Source organism: Lethenteron reissneri, chromosome 25, assembly GCF_015708825.2.
Source record: "Lethenteron reissneri isolate LAM-NWPU_2019-01 chromosome 25, ASM1570882v1, whole genome shotgun sequence".
Lineage (NCBI taxonomy): Eukaryota > Metazoa > Chordata > Hyperoartia > Petromyzontiformes > Petromyzontidae > Lethenteron > Lethenteron reissneri.
Genome location: NC_083803.1, coordinates 10463518 through 10488171, shown reverse-complemented (window position 1 = coordinate 10488171; position 24654 = coordinate 10463518). Strand labels below are relative to the sequence as shown.

At 41.5% G+C, this 24654-nt stretch overlaps 2 protein-coding genes across 7 annotated transcripts in view; one reads left to right on the top strand and one right to left on the bottom strand.

The window, feature by feature from the left end:
- Positions 1-982, top strand: part of DMAC2 (distal membrane arm assembly component 2) — a 5902-nt gene extending 4920 nt beyond the window's left edge. For both annotated transcript variants that reach the window (XM_061559264.1, XM_061559266.1), the window contains exon 6: positions 19-982. In XM_061559264.1, coding sequence (XP_061415248.1) covers positions 19-169 — 151 coding nt within the window. In that variant the 3' untranslated portion in view covers positions 170-982. The remainder of the gene's footprint in view (positions 1-18) is intronic.
- Positions 818-24654, bottom strand: XPO1 (exportin 1). Of its 5 annotated transcripts, none has more exons than XM_061559258.1 (25): positions 24352-24639; positions 19304-19466; positions 18226-18327; positions 17938-18010; positions 17771-17832; positions 17631-17675; positions 17338-17519; positions 16252-16300; positions 16007-16126; positions 15693-15821; positions 15198-15356; positions 14118-14315; positions 13837-13975; positions 13283-13464; positions 12745-12901; positions 12336-12499; positions 10946-11080; positions 10336-10519; positions 8543-8649; positions 7509-7703; positions 6322-6490; positions 5924-6058; positions 4518-4680; positions 3625-3721; positions 818-3253 (listed from the first exon to the last, which is right to left on the bottom strand). In XM_061559258.1, the coding sequence occupies exons 2-25, from the start codon at positions 19427-19429 to the stop codon at positions 3107-3109; spliced, it is 3219 nt and encodes a 1072-aa protein (XP_061415242.1). In that variant the 5' UTR covers positions 19430-19466; positions 24352-24639; the 3' UTR covers positions 818-3106. The 5 variants fall into 5 exon arrangements, with proteins under 5 accessions (XP_061415242.1, XP_061415243.1, XP_061415244.1 ...); XM_061559259.1 differs by lacking the exon at positions 24352-24639 and adding an exon at positions 23418-23483; XM_061559260.1 differs by lacking the exon at positions 24352-24639 and adding an exon at positions 22636-22856.

The window sequence follows — 24654 nt, the reverse complement described above, 5'->3', positions numbered from 1 at the left end:
TGTATGGTCATTCCACAGGAACCTGAAGTACCTGGAGTTGTCGCACCTGCCACTGGTATCCCACAAGGGCCTCGTCAAGATACTGGTGGATGAGATGCTGCCCAACACCACAGTCATCATGGAAGATGCACCGAGTTTGAACGAGGAGACATTACATGAGCAAACTTGAAAATACTTGGAATAGCTTTCAAATGGAGTGCTTGGCCAATTTTATAATTGATCTGTGAGCAATTATATTTTGTGCCAGTGGAGTCATTAATAATTATTGCTAAAGGCTTGACTCATCATTGAAGTTGGTAGTATACTGAAAAGTTCCTAAATTAGTAACAAATAAAAGTTTGATACAATGTATTTTAGAGTCCATTGAGTTTTTACCAATTGCACATGAGAATACAATTTGTTGATTACATAGCATCCTGGTTACACCAGCCTACAGGGGATTATTCTGTCCATCCGTCGTGCATCCAAAAATGGGAGGGGTGGGGCTGTGTGGAGAGGGGAGGGGCTGGGTGGGGTGGGGCTGGGTGGGGAGGGGCTGGTCACCCCGTGGTGCCCTTATAAAACTCAACGTTTAACCTACCTCTCGCCGGCTTGTGCCCGCCCTCAGTCGGCCATATTTGCGGAATACACCACGCCGCCGTTGACTCTGGCCCTTGACTGAGCAACCCAACGTTCCTACCAGCTCCCTCCGCAGGAATGTGTTTTTATAACAGCCCAATCGTTCAGATGAAAATGGGAATTCTTTCTATGAAAAGGATAAACTATTACTCCGTCCCCGTCAAAAACGATTGATTTAAAAATTCAATCAACACAGCAATGAAATGAAGCATTTTAATCAAATGTAGCATATGTAATTGATGGAAACTGATTTCTAATGTCAGTTCTAAGTCTTTAAAAACCTTATAAAACATGACTGTACAATGTTGATGCAATGTTTGTCAAAAGTTGTATATTAACAATAAATCCAAACAGTTCAGGTGATGTTGAGAAATCAGACATTTTTCTTAATGACAGTATGTAACAATAACCAGTTGTAGTTTTTACATTTAAAATAATTTGTATGTAAAACTAATTTAAAGAGCTTATGTTTTGTGATATGCTTCAGCCTGTAAGAGGGACACGTTTAGACGCAATCTGACAAGTTTCTACTTTTATTAATCCCATAAATGGGATATACCAGATTTTACATATCAGCACTCCAATTAAAGAATGCTGCCCAACCACGTTCAAACCAAGTTGCAACACATTTTTAAAATGTCAAAACAATTATCCGTATACAACAGAAAATGCAAGCCAACATACTGAGGTTGCAACCATTGATTAAAAAAGCACAACTGCATTCATGTGTTCGCGCTACACACAGCCCTCCCACGCCTGACTCATTCAAATACTGAAAATGCGTGGCCTAGCTGAGAAATAAACTTACAGTACTACATTACACATTACATTCAAAACTACATTCCATACATATCTCCAGATGTAAAAAAGGGGCCAAATAAATAATATCTACTTACGTGATATAGAGCATATATGTCATGAGTACCACGGCAAATCACAATAAATGTACTTTTAATGAGTAAGAGCAATGGTCATACTCTGCATGGCATGTCAAGCAGTGCAGGGGTTCACATCTCAACTGCTATCCAAATTAAAGGGGGCAAGTATTCTAAAGCCAGGCTAGCGAGGAAGGCATTTTATGCACTGCAAATGGTTTGCACTGCTAGTATGGAAACAATTGGAAAAAGACCAACATTCACCTGTGTTAAAGCTAGTGCCAAGGGTAGGTACAAACCAATCAAGTGTTCAGTTTTGCTTCCAGTTAACCAAAGGATACTTTGGTGAATACCAACTGTGAATACCAAAAAGGTAGTTGGCCGATGGTTGACATTATTTTGAAAACTTAATACAATTCAGTACTTTTATATTAGTTGCACAGTATTTAGGTTGAAAACGAGGGACACAACATTGAATACAATGCTTTACTCAGGTGAAGGGATGTCTATAAATGGCTCAATTGAATATGGCATTTTCGGTCCCTGCATGCGACAACACCATGCTCATATCTCACCATCTTTGGAGACCCCCTGAAGTAGTGTTACACAGCTGTGTATGGTGGTGACAAACCACGCAGTTTTGCTGTAGTACAGTAAATGCAGCCCTTATCATTTACAGTAAGCAAGTTGTATGAAAGAAAACAGCCTAGATAAAGGGAAAAAATAACAGTTATTAAATAATAAACAAATGGTAACAAAAGGAACCTCGGTAAAACTGCCTTGACACCATCAAGGGAATGGAGATTTATACAGATGGCCAAAGATAACACCAAATGGAAAAATACCCATTCATGATCTGGACAAAAAGATATTGCAGTGGACATGAATCTGCAATGAAGAATGAAACAGTTTTGTAGGAGCTATAAGTCAAACTTATGCATTTCACGATCTACTATTCAAATGCTCAAATTTAGATGAGCATAAGCAATATAGCAGTTTTCTTCGCATCTAGCTGTCAAAACCAGGTTTTAAATCTCAGTGCAATTATCTGAAACATTGATTTCACACTGTCTATACAACAATCATAACGAGTTCAATACCAAAACTAGTGCTAATGTGCACGTGTACAAGTGGGATTGTTAATCAGATATTAAGGAAAGGCTGTTGTGATACCCACAAGGTCTGCTGAAGCATAATTGAGATAATTTTATTTACGAAGTTTCAGAAACATTTTCTATATATTACATAAATCATTGGTCTTGGTGAATTTTATTTCCAAATATTCCAATGTTATTCTTCTGCCTTCCAATGTATTACCTCCAGTAAAATAAAACCGATCAAATGGAACATCTGCACATTTTATATTGGCATGTGCGGGCTATGGGAGATGGTGAGAATTGGGAACCAACAGTTAACTTTTTCAAACACAAAATTCAAAAAGGTATAAAAAAAACTATTTCCAGCATCAGCACTGGCATCTCCCATTTGTTCTGAAGGCAGGCACTTGGAGGGAACGCCCCCGGTTGGGTTGGTCGGCACTGGAGTCTAACACCTGCTGCTGTTTGAGATTTTGGGTGTGATTTGACTCAATGGGCCCGATGAGGTGGACAGAGTCAGTCACACATCTCCTCAGGCATCTCATGGGGGTTGAGGATCCCAGGAACTGACAGTTGGATCTTCCTCTTTTCATCATTGGCCTGACGCAGGGACTGCTCACGCTCTTCCAGGTAAAGGTCTGACGTGTCCTCCCCTGCAAATTCCTGTCAACAAATAAAAAGATAGCAGCAACATAAGAGATATTACAAACAGTCTTGTTTAGTACTCTGTACAGATCTTGCCACCAACTATTCCTCAGCCAATAATAAGCATGACCATTTCTAAAGTTTTAAATTGTTCACTTTGAAATGATGCCACCTAAACAAAGGTCATGTTATATACCATATTTGAAAAAAGTTTTGCTGGCTGGCATGTGGCCAAGTGTGTCTGTGTGCAGTGATGATATCACCCATATCCCACAACGTTGAATCAAGTTCGTGCGCACTCACGTTATGCAAATGCACGGGATATGCGATTATACAACGGATGCATATTAAAATAAATAGTTAACAAGTGATTAAAAACATAAGCATACCTTTATCTGTACCAAAAAGTCTCTCAGATGCTCTTTAAATGCTGGGATGTCTTGATTTAGGCTAAAGAGCCCGGTTACGAAGACCTTTACTTGTGCACTGAGGGATAGAGGAACAGAAGTATCAGAGACCAAATGCACATCAGATACATCTTGACGAAATATAAGTATAACCCGTAAAAACAAAGTTTTTCACTATAAACCCTTTATATGCGTGGCGGCTAGAGTCTTCTCGTCCTCTGGCTTGAGATGGCTGCCACCTATGGGTCAGATGATTCTCTGACAGTATTAAGCAATTGGTAATTAAATATTTTATTTGTTTTCCCTAAACAGTGTAAAATTTTTGAAAAAAAAATTTCACGAACATTAATTGTCTCGCACAACGAGTCTGTGTGCAAAATGTCAGCTCGATTGGATCACGGGAAGTGGGTTAAAAAACGACCGAAAGGTTTGCACGGTCGTAAGCAAGCAAGCACGCAAGCAAGTGAACTTAATATAAAGGATTTAAAAAGTGAGCTTGCGGTGGACATAATCAAAAGAAAGCACCATGGCTGGTGGATGAGACTGGAAACTTAGTGGCAGCCAAAGGAGAGAACAAGCCTGAGAGGGCAACCACTGTGGAAAAGCAGCGATGAGATCAGTTCATAAAAGCACAGGATGATGAAGGATGGTGACACTAAGGGGAAGCCTGCATCCAACAGCGGACAGTTCATGGCTCATGACGATTACTTTATCTATACATTTAGATTATTGACGCAACTATGAATTTAATATACATTTAAGTAAACGCTCCACAAACCATTTGATAATCTTACATGCTCTTTTTTACACAAGCATGTAATCATTTGGCAAAGGTTAATAAAAATACATAGGGAGGGTAAATCCACAATACTCACTCCTGCAAGTGTGGGAAGGCAGACTTCAGGAGGTTGGCGACATACTCCTGGATAAACGGCTGATTTGAGATCGCTGGGCTCGTAGGGTTAAGTGGTGCCGTTATCCGATTCTCCTCCACCAGACTGAACATGTTGGCCAGGATGGTGGCATGCATCGTCAGGCCTGTATCACCACAGTTTAAAAAAGCATCCCATATTTGCATGCATTATAGCACAAAAAACTAAAAGATGTCTAGTTATGCAATAATTGTACAATATATGTTAAAGATTAACGATATCATGGGAAAAAATGTGGGTAACATCCACAAGTGCTTCGAGTCTTGGTGGTGACGTTTCCTTTGAGGACCGAGATTTTCGAAGACGAGTGGACAATTTGTCATTTTAAAGCTCTACATTTGCACTCGGTAAATTAAAGTTGCTGTATTAAACGATTTAGATCAATTATAGGGTACAAGGAGCTGACTTATATACTTTCTTTTGCTCTTCAGCACCACTGTACATTCTTGATTTGAAGCTTTCGTAACTGCAGGAATCCATACTCCCCTCCCTATCGGGTCAATATAATGCCTCGTCCACAGCAGTCTGATTCTCTCACCTGAAGACGGTCGCTTGTTGTTGCGATCGAAACATTGTGATCTATATACTTTTCTACCTACGTGACTTTACCGAAAGAACCAAAGAGTATGGACCACTGCACATGTCCAAAATGTTGAGAAAAAAAGTTGACCAAAACTTTTCTTTTAATCATGTCTAGATGGGAGTTCACGCCATCAACATTAACATTTAAGTCCGCAACTATGCAGCTGAATTATGATAATTTTACAGAGCCAGTATTTTCGTTTTCCCCCCAGTTTTATCCCAACCACTATCGTCATCGTGTCACGAGACCAATAATCAATTTATAACTCTCGCAGAGCATTGCATCACCCAATGCTATAAAATGGTCTGTGGAAGATGATATCCCAGAACAGTTTTTTAAATGTCACGTAACCTGTGATCCACCTGCTCCGCTATAGGGAGAAATGTTCCGCTTGACATATTTGTAATTCTCTTATATGCAGCGAGCCCGGATTTTTTATGTCAACATTTTTTTGTAAACTCACTGGTGAGTGGGCTGAGATTATCAACTCCCTACACTTGAAACAAAGTTTACTCACTAGGTTCCATTTTAATCTGGGGCCAGATCTAACCTCTGAACCACCAGACCACCTCTTAATGAGCTTCTTCTGGTCTGTTTATAAGTTATATTGGGGAAAGGCTAAATTGTGCATACAGTTAATCATATATCTGTACTGTTTTTATCACTGTTAAGGTGATATACAAATTTTTTACTGTACCACACAACAGATATATATATTTTTTTATTCTAACAGGTGTGAGTTTAAGTTGTGAATGTAGCCCTGTACCCGCAGTGTGCGAGGTGTCTGTCACCACTGAGAAAATGTGCTGCAGGATGTCACAGAAGTAAGTCTGGTAGAAGCTTTGCGCAGCTACTGCTTCCTGTCCAACATTCTGTAGCAATGCATACAGGATAGAAAGCCCTGCATAAGCACACACCCACCCACAGACACACAACAATTAGTTAATTATCCCAGACAGTATGCAACAAAACAAATCATAAAACATACATTTCAGAAAGTACAAAATGAGAAAAAAATGCATTGCTTTAAAAATAAATTTAACTTCACAATGATGACCTTCTAGCCCAGCTTTTTTCATTACAGGGCTAAAGTGAATATTTTAGACAGTTTGCTTTGGCAATTGGGAAGAAAAACAACACAATATCATTTCAAATAATACTTGCCAGTGTCTGCAACATTCCTCATTGTATGCTTGAAAGCCCAGATGATGGAGTCAAGCACTAACTTAAACTGAGCAGGTGGGATGTTAAGGAAAGCTGGGAAGCAGTTCGAGTTCACTGCCTGCAGCAGCAGGAAGAAGTTAGTTCGGTGCTCAGGGAACTCTTCAAAGTCCTGTGGAGGCACCGTGGTCACAGGACAGCAGAGTTTAATAACACCTCTACATTTACGTGGAGAATACGATTTGAATCATGTAACAGACTTAACTAGGGGTAGGTACAACCACTGTTGTTGTTGTTGTTTGACTTGCATCCAACTGGGATTTTTGCACACAGCGTTGGTGTACGGTGTTCTTTCTGCAATATTTTGCCGTCTTTTCTTGGATTTTCTGTTTGCACTTAGTCACATATTCACTTAAGATGTTTTTTGTTCATGTTTTTGTATTTTGTTTGTTGCGGTTGCACCCGATTCAAGAGCCGAATGGCTCGTAGGGCTATACCTAATAAATGAACTTGAACTGTCGTTAAAGTTCCGTTTATAGGTGTACCCCGATATACATTCATTTTTATTTACGATGATACGTTATGTTCCTCATAAATGAACACTTTTTTCGGTTCTTCTCGTTTGTTTGTTAAATCCTAAATTATATTTTGGCTGAAAAATCTAAATGCCTACAGTAAATGGACATTGTTATTTGTCTGTGTATACATTTTATACAGTTCCAGGCCATTTGCCTGGCCACCGCGTTGCGTAACGTCACAGGGGGAGCCAGATGCTCCTACAGTCCATCCCTCGCCTTCAAAGTAACCCCTCAACACCTTGCATGACGTGAACTGCAGTTCTGGTTTGTAACTTACAATGTACACTATTTCTTTTCAAGTCACCTATCGTTACGATTCTGCAGATTGATTAATTAAAATACATTAGTTGTGTTGAAAAGTGTTATTTCAGGAGGTTTTGGGTCGTAAAAAAATCAAAGGAACACGTTAGGTTATACAGTGGGATCCGATTGGAAATACATTTCGATATAGATATTTCACTGAAGGTTCAGGTATTCCAGAATGCAACTCAATTGTATATTGAGGTACATCCGTATTACAAATTCATGTAAACGCATTAGAGAAAATGTTACATGGAGAAATCCAGTTTCACTGCAAATGATGGCTGGTGAAGTGCGCGCACACACACACACCTTGTTGATCATGTCGAGAGTGCACTCGAAGACAGCATCGAAGATCTGTGGGATGCTGGCGGTGATGTGCCCGCCCAGCTTGTTGACTATGGTCGCCATTGTGCTCAGGACCTCCGGCTCCCGTGCTGCTGCCACATTGCGCTGGTAGTCAATGAGCACAGCGTCCAGGAGGGGTGGCACAAAGTTGTCTGCCACCTACAGATGGGTGCACACAGGCACGTGCAACACGGGGATACATCTTTAAAATGATTTACCCTGCCTTTGGCAGAATACACCGATAAACTGTATGTAATATGAATAACCTGGAGTGTATTTCTAGCAGATTTAAAATCACTCCGTTGGATTATGTATGTAGAACTGCTTTCGTAGCAAACCATGCTAATCGGAGGTGCGGGGGGAAGAGCTAAACACAAAAAACAGTTCTAAAGAAATCAGTTTTCAAATCAGATTTTAAAACGCAAATTACTTGGTTCATTAATTAACGAGCATCATTAATTTAACATGTGTATAGCATAAGACTTGAGGCAATTTAGGCGTTCAGCTAACCCTGCCTATGAATGATACAAATCAACCTTAAAAGCCTTAATTTTTTGGGGCCAGAAATGTTTATAGTTAAAAACAAACTTCATTATTGTTCTCCACTCTAAATGTACCAAATGAGTTTTAAGCTCTGTTAGGATGTCATAAGTTGTATCAGTTACTGTTGCAACAATCTCTCATGCATTCGTTAAATATAACATGGAAGAATAACTGTTGTCACATACACATGAAAATTGAAATATCAGAGTTAATCCCCAGTTATCCTGTGTACCGACAAAAAACAAAGCTTTAGCTTTGCATCAATCTGAGCCCAGTACTATTTAAAATGATCGACCTTTGTCAAATGAACAAACCACCCGAATGAGGACATCCTTGAAATCCCTATGGTCACATAAAAGAATGACTGGGTAAATGCGAGAGGGTTGTGGTTGTATGCCTCAAGAGCTGCTGAACTGGTTGTCATGTTCTTCATGAGTGGCTAGAATTCTACTTACGAGCTTGGGATCATTGGAGCGGCTGACCCAGTCTGAGATGAGTTTCAGGGTTTCTTTTTTCACTGTTCGCATGCTACGGATAAGGGGCTGTTTTGTAACAACCTCACCTGCAATTTAGGCACACAAAAAATGTTGAACAAAATACTGGGAAACTCAAAAATATTGCTAACAGTAAACCCAAATAACACAAGTAGCAAATTTAGAATGTGGTGCTAAGTATATAACATTCTGATTTACAGTCAGTTTAACACGTAGGCTTTCGCGACCAATATCATCCATAAGAGGGGTTTTTTTTGGGGCTAGGGTTGGGTTAGGGTTGTCACGTAAACAGAACATGCCAATTTGTCACTACATCAGCACACCGGTGTGTTGGGAGAGCCCAGCCACATCATTTACAATCTGAGTACGACGCTTCGCCAGTAATTACAACTAGCTTCATCAGGCGACAGACAGATTTGTGGAGAAGTCTGTATCGGGTGGTGGCGGCGGGTTTTCATGACACATTTATATATTTACGTCATCTAACCCCAAAAATAACCTCTATTATGGATGATTTACAAAGTCTTAATTCGACTGCATCTCATAACACTGTAGACGCAGTAGACATTTAATACAGGCAGTCAGTCAGAGGAAAAAGGAAAGGTCTTGATCCTGTACTTGAATAGGGAGTCACAAGAGATTTAGTTGGGGTAAGGAAGTTCCATTACTGTAGCGGCAACAAAGGAGAATTAATGACCTCCCACCAAAGGTAAATATTGTCTGGGGGCTTCGATAGAAAGTCTTCATTGATGGTGGAGAATGCATAGAGTTGAAAAGAGTGAGATGAGGATAGTTAGACCGGCATGAGTCCGTGGAGGATATTACCGTTAGTGCGTGTGATATTTAAATTTGCTTGGATTGAGCCAGTGCAGATACTGGAGGATTGTGACGAGGTCTCATTTATTGGTGAGAAATCTGGTAGAATTTTGCATCACTTGCAAAAGATACGTTTGGAGAGGCTGTAAAGGGTTGCAATAGTAACATTGGGATGTGATGAATAGATAGATGAGGGTCTCAACAGCTGGTGGGGTAAGGAAGTGGCAAGAGATATTAACAGACAAAGGTATGAGGGGTCCTGCAGACTTGAGATATATAACAGAATGAGAGCTCAGGCAAAATGACAACTCCAAGGATCAAAACAATGTTTACCAATGTAAAGTCAGAGTTTGAGATGTATGCTCAAAATATGTCTGAGTGGAACACATACTCAAATATGCACAGAGCACACAGGCATACACAAGCAGGAACGCACATGTCATCCCAAATGTTGGTGGATGGAGGTGTGCATGTTCCTACAAACAGATGTATACCAGACATGCACTTACACATTTCCACACTGTGCACTTCAAAACACAAGATCAGACAAGTTCCCAACAATTCATAACCTCAGGCTGCCCCACCTGCCCACGCCACTAGTGGGAGCAGTGGCACCAGCAGGAAGAGACGCTTACCAGACACCAACTATCACACATCAGCGGTCTTACATTTTTATATCACCATCTATAAAATATTACATTACCACACATCAACAATGTACAAGTTAGGAGTTGTACATTCAACTATTGCATCATTTTAATATTATGTAACCCTAGTAAAAGGTCAATGACTTATCGTAGTAAAGTTACAGCAACTTACCTTGGCAATCAGAGGCCTTTAAATATTGTATTAAACCAGCCAATCATCTAGAACAGAAAGAGTCTTACTGAACATGCGAGATGCTGGCATTGCGTGTTAGCTACGTGCCCGTGACCCACCATTGGCAAGGATGGCAGCTGAAATGTTCTCGCTTAGACACTTGTAGACGTTCAGCATGTCCAAGTAAACGCGACCGAGCTGTGTGACGAACGGGTGCCCGACCGCACGACACGCCCGCACATTTGTCTTCAGGATGTTTCCAAGCTGCTTCACCGTCTCTGGGTCCTTGAGGATGTCCACGTTCTGGAGGGTGGGCATAAAAGGAAAAATGGTTCGCTCCAACTTTCCTTCTCAAAAAACAGATAGCAGCATTTGGTTACCAATATTAATGCATTGTATGCATGCATGCATTGTTATTTAAAAAGTTAAGAAAGCTGTCTCTGATGTGGACCAATCAGTTTCAAGGACAATGCATATATTAGAGTATTTTTTGCATTATGATCACAAGCATTGTGGTTAATGCAGTCATGATTCCTTATAAAAGGTTTCAGTTTGGTGTTTTAACATCTTAACACCTGTTTTGTTGCCAGAAAAAAGGGGAAAAATCTATTATCAACAGCTATATACATAATTAAAAAGTACAATTCTACACATTGCATGTAGTAGTGTTATGAAAAATGATGGTAGCCGAGTGGCTGCTGTGCATGAGGCTTGGGCGTTTCCAAGTACCTTGGTGGCTTGCTGGATGATGCTGTCCCACACCTGGTTGGGCAGCAACATGTACTTCTCTATCAGGTGCTCCTGCACAATGGGGTCTGTCTGGGCACTGATCATGTATCCCACCGCTTCATAGAATGTGTGCACCTGACCAACGATAAAGGACAGGAAACAACCATGCACCTTGTTGCTGAATTCCAGAAAAATGGCACTTTGTCCTCCCACAGATCTTGCAATGAAATCAATGATTTATACACCTTTTTTTATTTTAACTTCAACAGTGTAAGCCAATATTTTGTTTTCTCTTAACATGAGATGTACAATAAGAGTTGATGTTAAAACATTTGACATGCCCCAGAAGACACGTACATTACATAACATACAGTTGTATTGGCAAATATGATTGCCGTATTTTCCCGCATATAACCCGCGGGGTAGACCACTTTTTACAAACAAAACAAGACCCTGCGGGGTATATGGAGGTGTGGGCTATCCCAATAATATTTGACACGTGTGACATGTCATAACTCGTAAAAAAATTTCATGGTAGGACTATCCACTATGCAAAACTTACCTTTGACTAAAGCACTGCTGAATAAACCACTCACACTAAAATTGCACATGTTATCACTTTTTTAATTATTCGAATTGTTTGTACAATGAAACGACAATGTTTGAAGTGGGCACACTTTGTTTACCGGCGACGGGAGAGCTGGGGGGAGGGAGAGGTGGGGGGGGTTGGGGGCGAGGCAACGGCGTTACCGTAGTGCCGCTATTGTCTGCGCAGTGCGCAATCTACAAGTGCTAAAACTGTACTTACTTATCTACCAGTTATGTTTTACTTATTTATTGGATATGTACTTTTGTTACTTGTTTACGGTTTTAAGTTCACTCGTTTCCGGTTAGTTTGTTTTCTTTGTGCACGTTATAATTTTAATGTTAACAATTGATAATGGAATGTATTACAAATGTAAACTTCGTATGAATATGATGGAATTAAGCTGCGGTAACGACGTTAAAGATATGAATGCATGCGGGGTATATGGAGGTGCGGGCTATCTGAAATTTGTTTTACACAAAACGCTATTTTTGCGGGGTATATGCGTTTGCGGGTTATATGCGTATGCGGGCTATATGCGGGAAAATACGGTACACAAAAATGCTTAGATATTGCCCAATGGATGTTGAATTTTTTTTTAATCACTTTTGTTCTTAATTTTGACATTTATTAGAGAAAATGTTCTGAATATTAGAATGCATTTTAAAGAACAATATCAATAAAATGCCATCTTCCAAAAATTAGTATTTTATCTAGTTACTAGTTATCAAGGCGATGCATTCCAAATGATGCATTTCAAACTAGTGCAGTTTCTAAGTCAAGGCTGAAAGCTTCCGTGCTCACCTGCTGTGGCTGGAGGTCACAGATGATGGTGTTGATGCTGCTGAGGATCTCGTCAATGAAAGGCATCACCTCTCCAACTTGCACCTGCACAAAGTGCCGTCTGCACTTCTGGGAAATCTTGATAAATGTGTCACAGGCCATATCCTGCACCCCATCATGCGTTTCTAAAAATAAACAAAACCATCTCAGCAATTATTCATAATTTACAATCCACAATACAATGATATAATGCATGCTTCATTTTACATTTTAGATTGATGTATTTGGTAAAGAATGTTAACATTTGACAACCACATTTCTTTGTAATCTGCCAAAAAGTTAAAAGGATTTCCTGCCATGATTTGAATGACTCAAAAAGGTCATTTCAAACAACAGTGTAGAGACGGCAGCATTACCTTGCAACCCTTACCGTGCATGAACTCAAAGAGCTTGTTGACGACAGTCTTGAGAAACTTCCAGTGCGCACGCAGGAAGCGAGGGTACTGCCCCACAATGTACATGATGTTGGAGGCGATGATAGCCTTGTTGTCCTTCCCTCTCTTCTGCTCACAAAGTCCCAAGAGGTCCTGGTGCCAGAATTTTCCAAATTAAAAAACACACAATATGGGAAACTGGTCCACGATAAGTAAAGCATAATGTAAATCAATTATATTAGCTCGCGGTCACATTCCTTTTGGACGCGACGATTAAAGGAATCAAACTGTAATACGCTAACTATCAAAGACATCTCAATCTAGCTCAGTATAATGATGCATTAATTGCATGGCACAACAATCAGTATACACTCAGGGCCCAGTATCACCACATCACCTACGTGTGTCAAGCAGCACAGCTTCTACTCCGCATGGCTCGGTTGGACAGTGAAAAAGAGTTACTACTTGTCCAGTACTGATCACGGTGCCTTACTGCAGTTAAATATGAAAGCGACTGCTCTGGTTGTCACGGACCTTGATGACGGTGACCAGAAAGCGCTTCTCGTCCTCCTCGTACATGGCGCCACTGATGGATCCGATGGCCCAGCACAGCGTGTTGAGGTTCTTCCATGACCACTCCGTGCCATTCACCTGTGCGTGCAGCTTCTCTGTCATGATGCGCTCCGTGTCCACGTAATCCAGATGAGTCAGGTACACTGTATTTCATCAGCACATCAAGGTAAATAATTAATAAGATTGATTGCAATTATGGCTATTACAAACTACTCATGTGGTTAAGCTTCAATACTTCAATAATGTCACTGATAATTTAAATAGCAGATTTAGTTTATGTTCTAATTAACCTTAAATATACTACACGGCTTATATAAAATTCAATGTTATGACAGCTGTTTGATTAAGCTTACAGTTATTTATCATGCAAACCAGAACTTGATCTAAGATAAATGATCCAAGTTTGTCACATTATCAGAAGTGCAAAGCTATTTTTACGTGGGAGAGCAGGGGAGGAGTAACATCACAGAAACACATGGTGAAAAACATGGGTGAATTATCATGATAGGCCATACCAAGTGTCTCCCTCATATTCTTGTAGAGGTTGATTGAGTCTGTGTCCTTCATAAACTCACGCACCACCTCTCCCTGGTCATTCTCTACAACCAGCACCTCCTCCGGCTTGGCCATGCGGCTCACCATGATGAGCCGCACCTGAAGCACATGTCAAATGCCCTCCTCAATACTGTACTTATTATTAAACCATATTCAAAGAGATTGACCCATTATTTATAACATTTAAAATGAAGTCTGATAAAAAGCACGTGTGTTTGTTATTCCCTATTTATTGCCTTACCTTTGAAAGGACGGGTAAGTAAATTTGGCGCCTGGGTGGCACTTCTGGGTGGTGGTTACCCAACAAAAGTGGCGAGGGAGAATTTGGCATGGGGCTCTCCCTGTACAGCTCAGACGCCAGATGATTCCAATACTCCAGACAGATCTTGAAAATCTCAGTCTCCTCCACCTCCGAGATCAGCACCATGTAGTGTAAAGCCTTCAAGTGAAGAATATTTCAGAGCAACTGTGTTACTTACTTAATTATATTTAGTCAACATTAAGCCCGCTTCAGCTCAGTATTTCATTTAGCCAGTAAAATGTAAAGCTGTATATAAAACTAGTAATACATATTGCAATTCCATATCGAGGAGTCAAATGCTAAGTGGCTGATTACTGATCTATGATATAATTGCAATACCCCACCCCACCTCTGATCTCGAAACCAGATGGGGTTCAACAATGATGACGTCATCCTGACCTATTAAAGATCAGAAGCAGGTGGATGGCTTCACTATTCTGGCAAATCGCCCGAAGATGCTGGATGTAATTACCAGCGAAACGTCGTACTACTCAAATTCTAAATGTTGCGGATTCACTCTTCAAACACACCGGTGGGCTAATTGGCGTTTTGTTAACGCGACACATTTTTGACTGATTGGCCGTGTCAGATGGTGGAGGGTTGCAACACATTTATAATAATGCGGTCTAACCCAAAAACCTTTATTATGAAAAATCCTGGTCGCGACAGCCTACGTGTTGAACAAATCTTAAAAGGTCGAACAAACTGGCAATGTCAAATGGGTTGTCCATTACACGCATGTTTTCAATGTTACCTGCACAATTGACATTTTAGATTTGTAGTGTCAAAGAAAGCATATTGCCATGAGACTGACTGAATGAATTAACTAATATTAACATAGTTAACAGATATTACAGATGAGAATTAACTTAACAGCAGCAAGAAGAAAATCACAAGAAAACAGGTGATCATGATGCATAGCACAACGTTTCACATAGGAATATACTAAACGAAAACAGCACACCAAAATATGAGAAATATAAAAAAAATGGCACAAAGTTGTTGGGGACCCGCCCTGACCTCCATGAGGGTTTCACGAAGATCAGCGCGCTTCTCCACTACGGCACCGTGCTCCTTGAGGAACGTGCACAGGAACAGGCTCAAATTTTGGATGAAGTTCTGCTCATCATCCTTCCCAGACGAGTATGCTAATCGGATATTTGTGTTGAGCGGAAGCATCTGTAAGCAGACAAGACAGAGTAATGACAACAAACATCAACTACTTTTGTACGTGGAAAACAAAATCAGCCACTGCATGCATGCCTACCTTACGGGTTCTGCCATACCACTCGACAGTAGAAGTGGCATGTCAGCTTTGCTGCAAATTTTGCAGTGAACCTGGTGGCGATTCATTTTCTACTTTAGATTTGAAAGAGCTCCAAGTGTAAAACATATAGGACCTGGATCAAGCAGACCTATTCGAGGCATCTCAATGTTGTATCTCAATCATTGTGAAAGTGGAGTGGACTAGAAATGTTTGCATTCAATATCTGCGACCTGTAATATATGTCATACCTGTTTGAGCTGGATCATGGTGAGTGTGAAGAGGGTGATAAATTGCTCCTCGTACTGCACCACAGTGAGCCCCGCAATTTCCGTCAAACATTTAAGCGTCAGGTTTCTGAACATTGGTACGTTCAGAAACTGCAGAACAATTCAGACAATTAGTTCATGTGAACAACCTGATATGAAAGCACAGCACTTCAAGGAGCTTCTGAATAAGTATATACTTGACAGCATGAATATTTTCAAAATATATTGCATATTGTGAGTATGTATAGTATAAGAACATACCATGTGCGTATTTAGAACTTGTGAAATACACTTACCTTATATACCAAGGTGCTTATTAGTTTTGTTTCAAATATGTAGCCAAGTGGAATCCAGTTGAGAAACCTTAGTAAAGTTTCAAGTGTGGCTGCGACAAGTGGAGCATTCTGCGAGGATTCCTGAAGAAAAATGCAACAAAACCAAAATAATTAACGTGATGTAGAGGGAAAATAATTCATTACAATAAATGTAAATGTTGTATGTGCAACGGTCAGTTAATAGATCCCTTAAAAGATTTACTTACCATCACAAATTGACAGAGTTGGAATATTTGAGAAAATTCATTGCACATGCTGCAGAAAAGAAACAAACACAACATTTTAAGACTGTAAGCACTAAGATTACTGACAAATGCAGCCCTAATTTTAACATGCACACGTATACCCTCTATTAACCAAGTGTGCCCCATTTTATGGTTTAATTAGATACAATAGACCTTGCTAATAAAGTGTGCTTCTCAGAAATAAAGCTGAAATGCATAATATTCTCTTCCAAAAATGTAAGTTATAAGAAAATATTAACTGTTACAAATGGAAGTTATTTTTGACACATGCATCACATCCTGATCCCCAAGCTGTGGAAACTGAAAAACACAACAAAGATAAATAAATTATAACTAATGTACTGTATAGCCTAGTGGGGGTCTTCATGATTCACATTGTTTTCTATTGGATATAGAACATTGTGAATATAATTAAGAGTTCCAAGGTCTTGCAGAGGCTACATCAACAAATACAATTTGAACTTTACAAATCCAAGTCACAGTAATTGTGCTGGTAACACCACACACCTTGGCTCTCTAAGGATTGGTGAAAGCCAAATGTAGGTGGAATATACCAAATTTGTAATGCCGTGATTAAATTGTTGAACCTAGAAAAAAAGAATAACCTTTTCTGCTTTAGCACACAAGTTGAGGCTCAAAGCAATACTATTTGTTTTTTTCTAGAATCAAAGTAATACGCTGAGTTATTCTTTATTTTAACAATGACACACATACAAACCTTCAGGCACTTCCATCCATGTTTTGACCTACACACATCATGGTCTTAATTTGTCAGCAAAGCACTGTAATTCTCCATGGGTAAGTGGTGTTTGAGTACGTTTTCATGTGCCATTTAAACCCAGAAATGCACCATGAAATTTCTCTTTTTGTCATGTTACGATGAAACCTTTGAATAAATATTTTTTTTGCCAATTTACCATGATGAAAAACAACTTTTACCACTAAAAGTAAAACATTAATACTGTTAGCCTACACTGTCAAAGTTATTCTTCTTCTACACAGTTGATTAAACACTGCAGTCATATACACCTTTCACCTCAGACTCACCTGTCTTTGAGGTGCTTGGCTTTGACCTGTGTGAGCTGTCCACTTGAAAAATCAAATACTTCTTCACTGAGAAGCTTGAGAATTACCATGTTGTTCTGACATAATGATTCACTTGTGCGGCTGGCACCGACAATGTCACTGATAAATGTGGGCCAGTTTTTGGGCCACTCTTGCTTCAGAATCTGCCAATGAAACAATTTAATCTGTTATATTTAAAAATTGAAAAAATAAAGGAATGAACATTCAACACAACATATCACAGCCTTTGATTGTAGGATAGAAGAAAATCTTACCTGAACAAGAATCATGTTTAATTTTCCTAGGTAAACCTTTTCTTTCTGCAAAAAATGAGGACAATGTTATTCATACATGAATAAAAACGGATTAAAAGCATCCAATAAACTCTGCACTATATTAAAGAAAAGCATCTTACCTCCATTGTTTGAGGTTCTTGTGATGTTTTAATTATAAGGTAAACAACATACTTCTTTATTCCTAAAAATAAACAAGTGAAGCAAGTGCACATTAAAACACATCACGACTTTTAAAAAAATGCATAATCTAAAGTGTTGTAGTGTGTTTAATTATAAACACTGGTACCTTCACACTGATTTCTTGGAAGAATCTTCCAGCGGGTTTTTATAGCATTCTCCAATATTTGTAAAGCATAGTACTGTAAAGAGAGACAAACAATTTGTTATGGCAGATAGAATGTATGCCATACCGATTTTATTGCCACTATTTACTACATTAAGTTTCTACACTTCATTTTACATTATTTTGATTGTCAGTGTCCAACTGGTAAATATAGAAAAACACTGGCAAAATAAATCGCTCATCTCAAGAGCTATTAACAGCACATATTGAAAGTAAAAAAAACTACCTTACCTTTGTGTTCATGTTCTGGGAAAACTCGAGAATGGTGTCAACGCGAGTCCACGCGTCGGGGTGCTCCTTGAGCTGCGTTAGGACCTCTTGGGCCACACGTTGCTGTTGAAACCAGTTGCATTTGACAGCCAGGTGAGATGGTACTGAACTCTAATTTTATGCTCAGGAATATTGCTGTGGGAGGGATTGCTTGAGAATCATTGTATTTTGTTACTATTAAAACTATGCCAAACAGAAAAGTACATACATCTGGGCCATTAAAAAATGTATTGCACTCTCAGTACAAAAAAAATAAAGCTACTTCATGTCCACAGCAAGAGATTCAGACCTAGATGCTATTAGGTGCAAAAATTTTGCACTTGTGCCGACCCTATTGCGGTAGATGTGGGTCTCCTAACAAAGGCACACACGTTTATCACACCCTGTTCCAAAACAACCCGCAGAAGCTCTTCCAATGCACTCCAGCAGACCATATAACAACAAACACACCTATGGATTCAATCCAGCACTTAACCATTAACAAAATATAATTTCAAAAACTGACAGCACAATACTCTGTTACAACTTGTTATATTATATCCCACCTCATTCTTCTGAAATATCTTGACTTTATAAAAGAGGGTAATCAAAAGGCAATCTTAAGCGTAATCAAGAAATCATGAAAAAGCTAAACATTTTTAGTTGAATATCATGGATATTGTATAATAGTGGGATATGTTGGCACCTGATAATACATCATGCATCTTCTGGTCTAACACCGTTTGAGACTAGGCTCGAAAGAAAGCTGTCTCTGGCGTGGACCAATCAGCTTCAAAGACAATGCATATATTATCAGAGTATGTTTTTTGTTTGCATTCTGATCACAAGCATTGTGGTTAATGCAGACATGACTCCTTGTAAAAGGTTTCAGTTTGGTGTTTTAACATCTGAACACCTGTTTTGTTACCAGAAAAAAGGAAAAACCTATCCTCATATTTCAAAAAGGTTCCATGCCAAATGAATTACTGTAATTATATTCGTCATATTTGCTGCTCATGATGTGCTCCTGATAATCCTAACCATTGCCTTTTGCACCTACCTGTGGACCTTCTCCCTGATACAGACAGCTGACCACATTGTCCAGCAAACCAATGTCCAACTTCTGGCCAAAGTCCAGCAGCTGCCGAGCTGCATGGTCTCCCAACATGGTCATAATGGCTGGCATGGGTTTTACAATAAGTTTCCAATTTTTTTCAGAAGTTCTGCAAGAGACACAAATCACAAGTCAATATAATGATCATCAAATAACAGTATTTAATTAGAGTATATCACTATACCAGTGTTAATTTTAAATAACGCAATTGCCATAACAGAAAATGTCAGCATGGTAATGAACCCATTTTCAATTTGTTTGCAAATATTCAATTTATATTAAGATATACAACTATGGAAATTCCATTTATTTAGGAACTGCGTTAAAAAGGATAATGGTCACATTATTTGAAAAGTTGTTTTATCAGTAATATTACCACCCCACAGGTAAGGTAAAATGACAATTTGGGACTCAGTGCTGAAATATACTTTCAGCGTGGAATAATTTGGGTAGTCCAAGTGTTAAAGTACATATTCCAAAGTTCACAAAATGTAGACTTTTCTAAAAAACAAGGCTATGTTCATAAGCGATTTTAAACCTGGATTGGCTACCGCTTCACAAACTGCCCCTTAAAGTTATCTTGAGAATGTTGTGACACGATAACACTGCATCTCCTCGTGTCACTTGAGACTGAAGGCACCATTACGTTTTGACTTAAAACTTTAATGACTGCAGGAATTCATATTCTTTGGTTCTTTCGGAAAAGTCAAGTAGATAGAAAAATAAAGTGAATAAAAATAAGAAAAATAAAATAAAACAGGAGACTATTGCTTGTGTTGTGATCGAAACGTCGTGGTTTTTTATATTCACTTTATTTTTTGTAAATTTTCTATATACGTGACTTTACCGAAAGAACCAAAGAATACCATTACGTTTTGTTACATGTTCGGCGATTCCATGTAAACGCAGCCTAATAATAAATTTGAGGATGAAGATGATTTAATATTTGCTCAGTGAAATAGAGGCATCAAGAATAGAGCTGCTTTATGCTGTCAAAAACATCAAAATTCTGGGAAAAATTTACGTCATGAAGATGTGGATAATGGAAGAGTGAAATAACAGGGCAAAACTATTATTTATGTGTGCCTCTTTCTCAAATGTTCAAGTTTCACAGAAATTCCAATTCATTCTGAAAATTCTCGCATTCATTACTGATAAGAAAATACTGCAATTTTCTTTTAAGTCAATCACATCAATGACTCAATATTGCAACAAAAACGTTGGGCAATCCGAGTGCTTCCACACTTCTCTGCAATTAAGGGCCCTAATTGCACTTTGAGATAGTGTAGTGAGACCAAGAGGAAGATAGTCCCCCTTTTCCTAGATTAGCTGGTGTAAAAACCTTACATTTCACGATCATATAACTTCAAGTGCATTTATATTCCAAGCTGTTTCATACAATCATTTGTAAAAATATTTTTTACAGTAATGTGAAATAGAATATTGAGTCATCTTAGTGTAATATTGAACGTAACACATTGCACTTATTACCAAGCGCAAACTAAAGTTGGATACCGTTCCCGACCGCATATAAAACTATCGAACAGTTTTTACACCAAACTACACATCTAAAAATGTATTCTACTTTCCTATAAAAGCCCTTAACAAAAAAGGACTCTTATAGGTGCACAATACACGCATAATCTATATGGGACCGTAGCTTTGGCCAAGTACTGGACAGCATTGTGCGTTTCCATATCCCGTACAGAACAGCACCCTAGCCTCCCATTACATGGTAAACCTGGACCAATGTATACATTACTGTACATTATATACGTTTGGAATTGGTTAATAAACGTTCAATAAAAGCCACGTGAGCAAAATTTGTCATGTGACGAGACGTTCTCAAAAGCTGCAAGGCAATTGTCGAGTCCCATGCCGCTCATCAATTCCTTGATAACAAGTCTGTCGTAAAAAAAAATGTCCAGAAAATGGTCAAGGCAAAATTGTAAAGCGTGTCGAATTTTACACTAAAAATTTGCATTCAAATGTCAACGCGCTGATTTACAGCTAGACCATGTCCAACTGCTATACTGTATAGTTAGTGGCTATCAACAAAATTGCTAGTAATTACTGAATATTTGGCTAATTTAGCAGCATATAGTAAGCATATGCCTGCTTTGTTTCCAACATCAATCGACGCACGCGTGTATACAGTACATTACAAACACGATGTATAAATCACGTGTGCTGCGAAATATTTTCCCCAAAGTGACCCACATATTTTACACACACCAAATTGAAACCCATCACAAATGTACAATTCGCATTCCCACAATAAAAGTGCTCATCAAAAAAAATGACAATAACCCAAATTCCGCCTCCTATCCTATGGCCAACACACATATGACCGAGGCTGCCCCCACACACACAACACATAAACATTACCCACATACGCCTCACCGCGGATTTCAAGTCACAGCTGTTGTGCACACACACTGCTGCCACTACTACACCACTACTACTACTCTACCGTGCATGGCGACTGGGTGGAATTTTCCATTCATGCCTCTCGCGTGTGCCATGTGCTTAAACGGTAGCGTATAGCATACAAACACAGCACGCCTTTCCGCCACGCCCAGCCACACAGCCCGATCCACTTTTAAGATAGAAAACCACCTCTCTTAAGTTTGATGTACGTTAAAAAAACGTACGAGAGCGTTTTTTGTTGTTTATCCAAAACCCTGCGATGTTCTTGCATGTTATAGAGGGCCCACGTTGGGTTGGGCCTCCACCCCCCCTCGCTCACGGGGCCCGTCCACAGTAGGCCTCGTGTGTGTGTGTCTCTCTGCACGGGGCCCAATCTCAGCATTATTCCTAACAAAATTCCCGAGCCCCCCCCCCCCCCCCCCGTATTTTACTATTACCATGCTTAGCCAAGTCGTTAACACATCGTTAGACTGGCCTGCATTACAAATCCGAGGAAAGCGAGAAAACCCCGATAACATACACGTACACCACACCAGGCCACAACATCACACCACGCTCACTCACTCACTCACCACCACCACAAGCAGCAACATACAAGCAGGCACACTAAATTATAACTACATTTAAATTACTCGGTGCAACACAGCAGCTGGTAACAATAGCCAGAGAGGCTGGCGTCAATGAAAATGCATTCCACACACAAGAGGCCCTACACATCCTTACCAATCTTAGAGCGGTACGAAAACAATCAAAGCACTCTAAAACCTACGCAAAGCACATTTCTACATCAAATCGATAAACAACGCAACAACGTTGAGAATAATCACGGGGTAAAACACACAACCCACCAGAGCGGACGAAGCGGCCTTAACAACCACGAGAAGCAAGGCTGCGATTGTAACGAAGCGGGCGAGTGCGAGAGCGATCAAGAGAGTCCCGAGGAGCCAGAAGAAAGTGCCGAGCCTCGGGATCAACCACCACGACCCCAAGTCGCTCAGGGCAGCAGTGGATAGAGCAGAGCCGAGCCGATCCGCTCTACGGATTCAAACCACGACCAGCGCGCCCGCGCTACCAATTCCAATGGGACTGCGAGCACGCGCGTGCGTGCGCGCGCCTTTTCTTATCCCCCCCCCACCACCAACCCCCCCCACCACTACCCCCCACTAACCCCCCCCCCCACTACCACAACCATCACCACTACCTCGTCTAAACTCTGTAACATCATCTACAGCGGCACTTTCACTCGCCAATAGCATCGACTTTATGTTTTAAACAACCAAACAACCACACCGTCGTCGTGTTCTCTCGCAGTCGCCCTCCACCCAACCTCGTTGTTTCCCCCCCTCCTCTGATCACCGCCAACAACACCAACAACGCCAACAACTTAAAGCAATCGGCACAGCTCGTTAACTCGCTAACAGTTACACATCCAACACAATTATTTCCCTCTCGCGCAAGATCGCTCTAAAAACAATCGGCATCCCCCCTCGCTCCCACCCACCACCACCCACCAGCCCGAGGCTCCCCAACAACAACAACAATAAGAAGCGATACTAATGGTAATAACAATGGCAATTAGACAATTAACGACACTAACAAACATCTTTGCCCCCCCCCCCCCCCCACGTACAATTTAGGGGGTCCGCGAGGAGAGAGGACGGCGACCAGAGCGGAGCCGCGTGCACGAGCGGGAGGGGGCGGGGCAGGGGGGTGGAGGGGGCGGGGCAGGGGGGTGAGTTGGAGGGGGGGAGGGGGGTTAGAGGGGGGGAGGGGGTGTTGAGTTGGAGGGGGGGAGGGGGGCTGAGGGGGGGTTAGAGGGGGGAGGGGGGTTAGAGGGGGGGGGTATAGAGGGGGGAGGGGGGTTAGAGGGGGGGAGGGGGTGTTGAATTGGAGGGGGGAGGGGGGGTTAGAGGGGGTGTTGAGTTGGAGGGGGGGAGGGGGGCTGAGGGGGGGTTAGAGGGGGGGAGGGGGGTTAGAGGGGGGGGGGTTATAGAGGGGGGAGGGGGGTTAGAGGGGGGGAGGGGGTGTTGAATTGGAGGGGGGAGGGGGGGTTAGAGGGGGTGTTGAGTTGGAGGGGGGGAGGGGGGCTGAGGGGGGGTTAGAGGGGGGGAGGGGGGTTAGAGGGGGGGGTATAGAGGGGGGAGGGGGGTTAGAGGGGGGGGTCAAGTAGTGGGGGGGTTAATTGGGGGGGGGGCTGTTGAACTGATCACGCAATACACAGGTACACAGGGGGGGGGCGTAAGGGGGGGGGACGTAGTGGGGGGGGGACGTAGGGGGGGGGACGTAGTGGGGGGGGGAGACGTGGGGGGGGGGTGTAGTGGGGGGGGGGACGTAGTGGGGGGGGGAGACGTGGGGGGGGACGTGGGGGGGGGGTTACGGTGACGAGCGTCTCCCTTGCACCGTAATATGGGGGGGGGGGTCTCGCCTCACGCCCGCTGCCGTCGATGGCGACCTGGGACAACCGTCCCCCCCCCTCGTCTCCCTCACCTCACCCCCCCATCTCCCCTCAGCTCCCACCTCACCCCCCCTCGTCTCTCCCTCACCCCCATCTCCCTCTCTCTCACCTCGGCAGTGGTTGCCCCGCGGCTGGTGGGACCCACCGGGTGGTGCAAGCTGGAGGCCGCCCGCGTGTCTCTCTCTCTCCCGCTGCTGCTGTTGCTGCTGCTGCTCCACCACCAACGCCTCTCGTCTCTCGTCTCCACTTCGCGTCTCCCCTCCCCTCAAGTGAAGTCGCTCGTCGGACGCGCGGCGCGAACCGGTTGGGACCGGTTCGCGCAGGAGCAGCAGCAGCAGGAGGAGGGAGGAGTAGAGGAGTCGTCCACGTGCGCCGCACGCTCGCGCCCTTTTCATTTCCTCCGCCCTCCTCC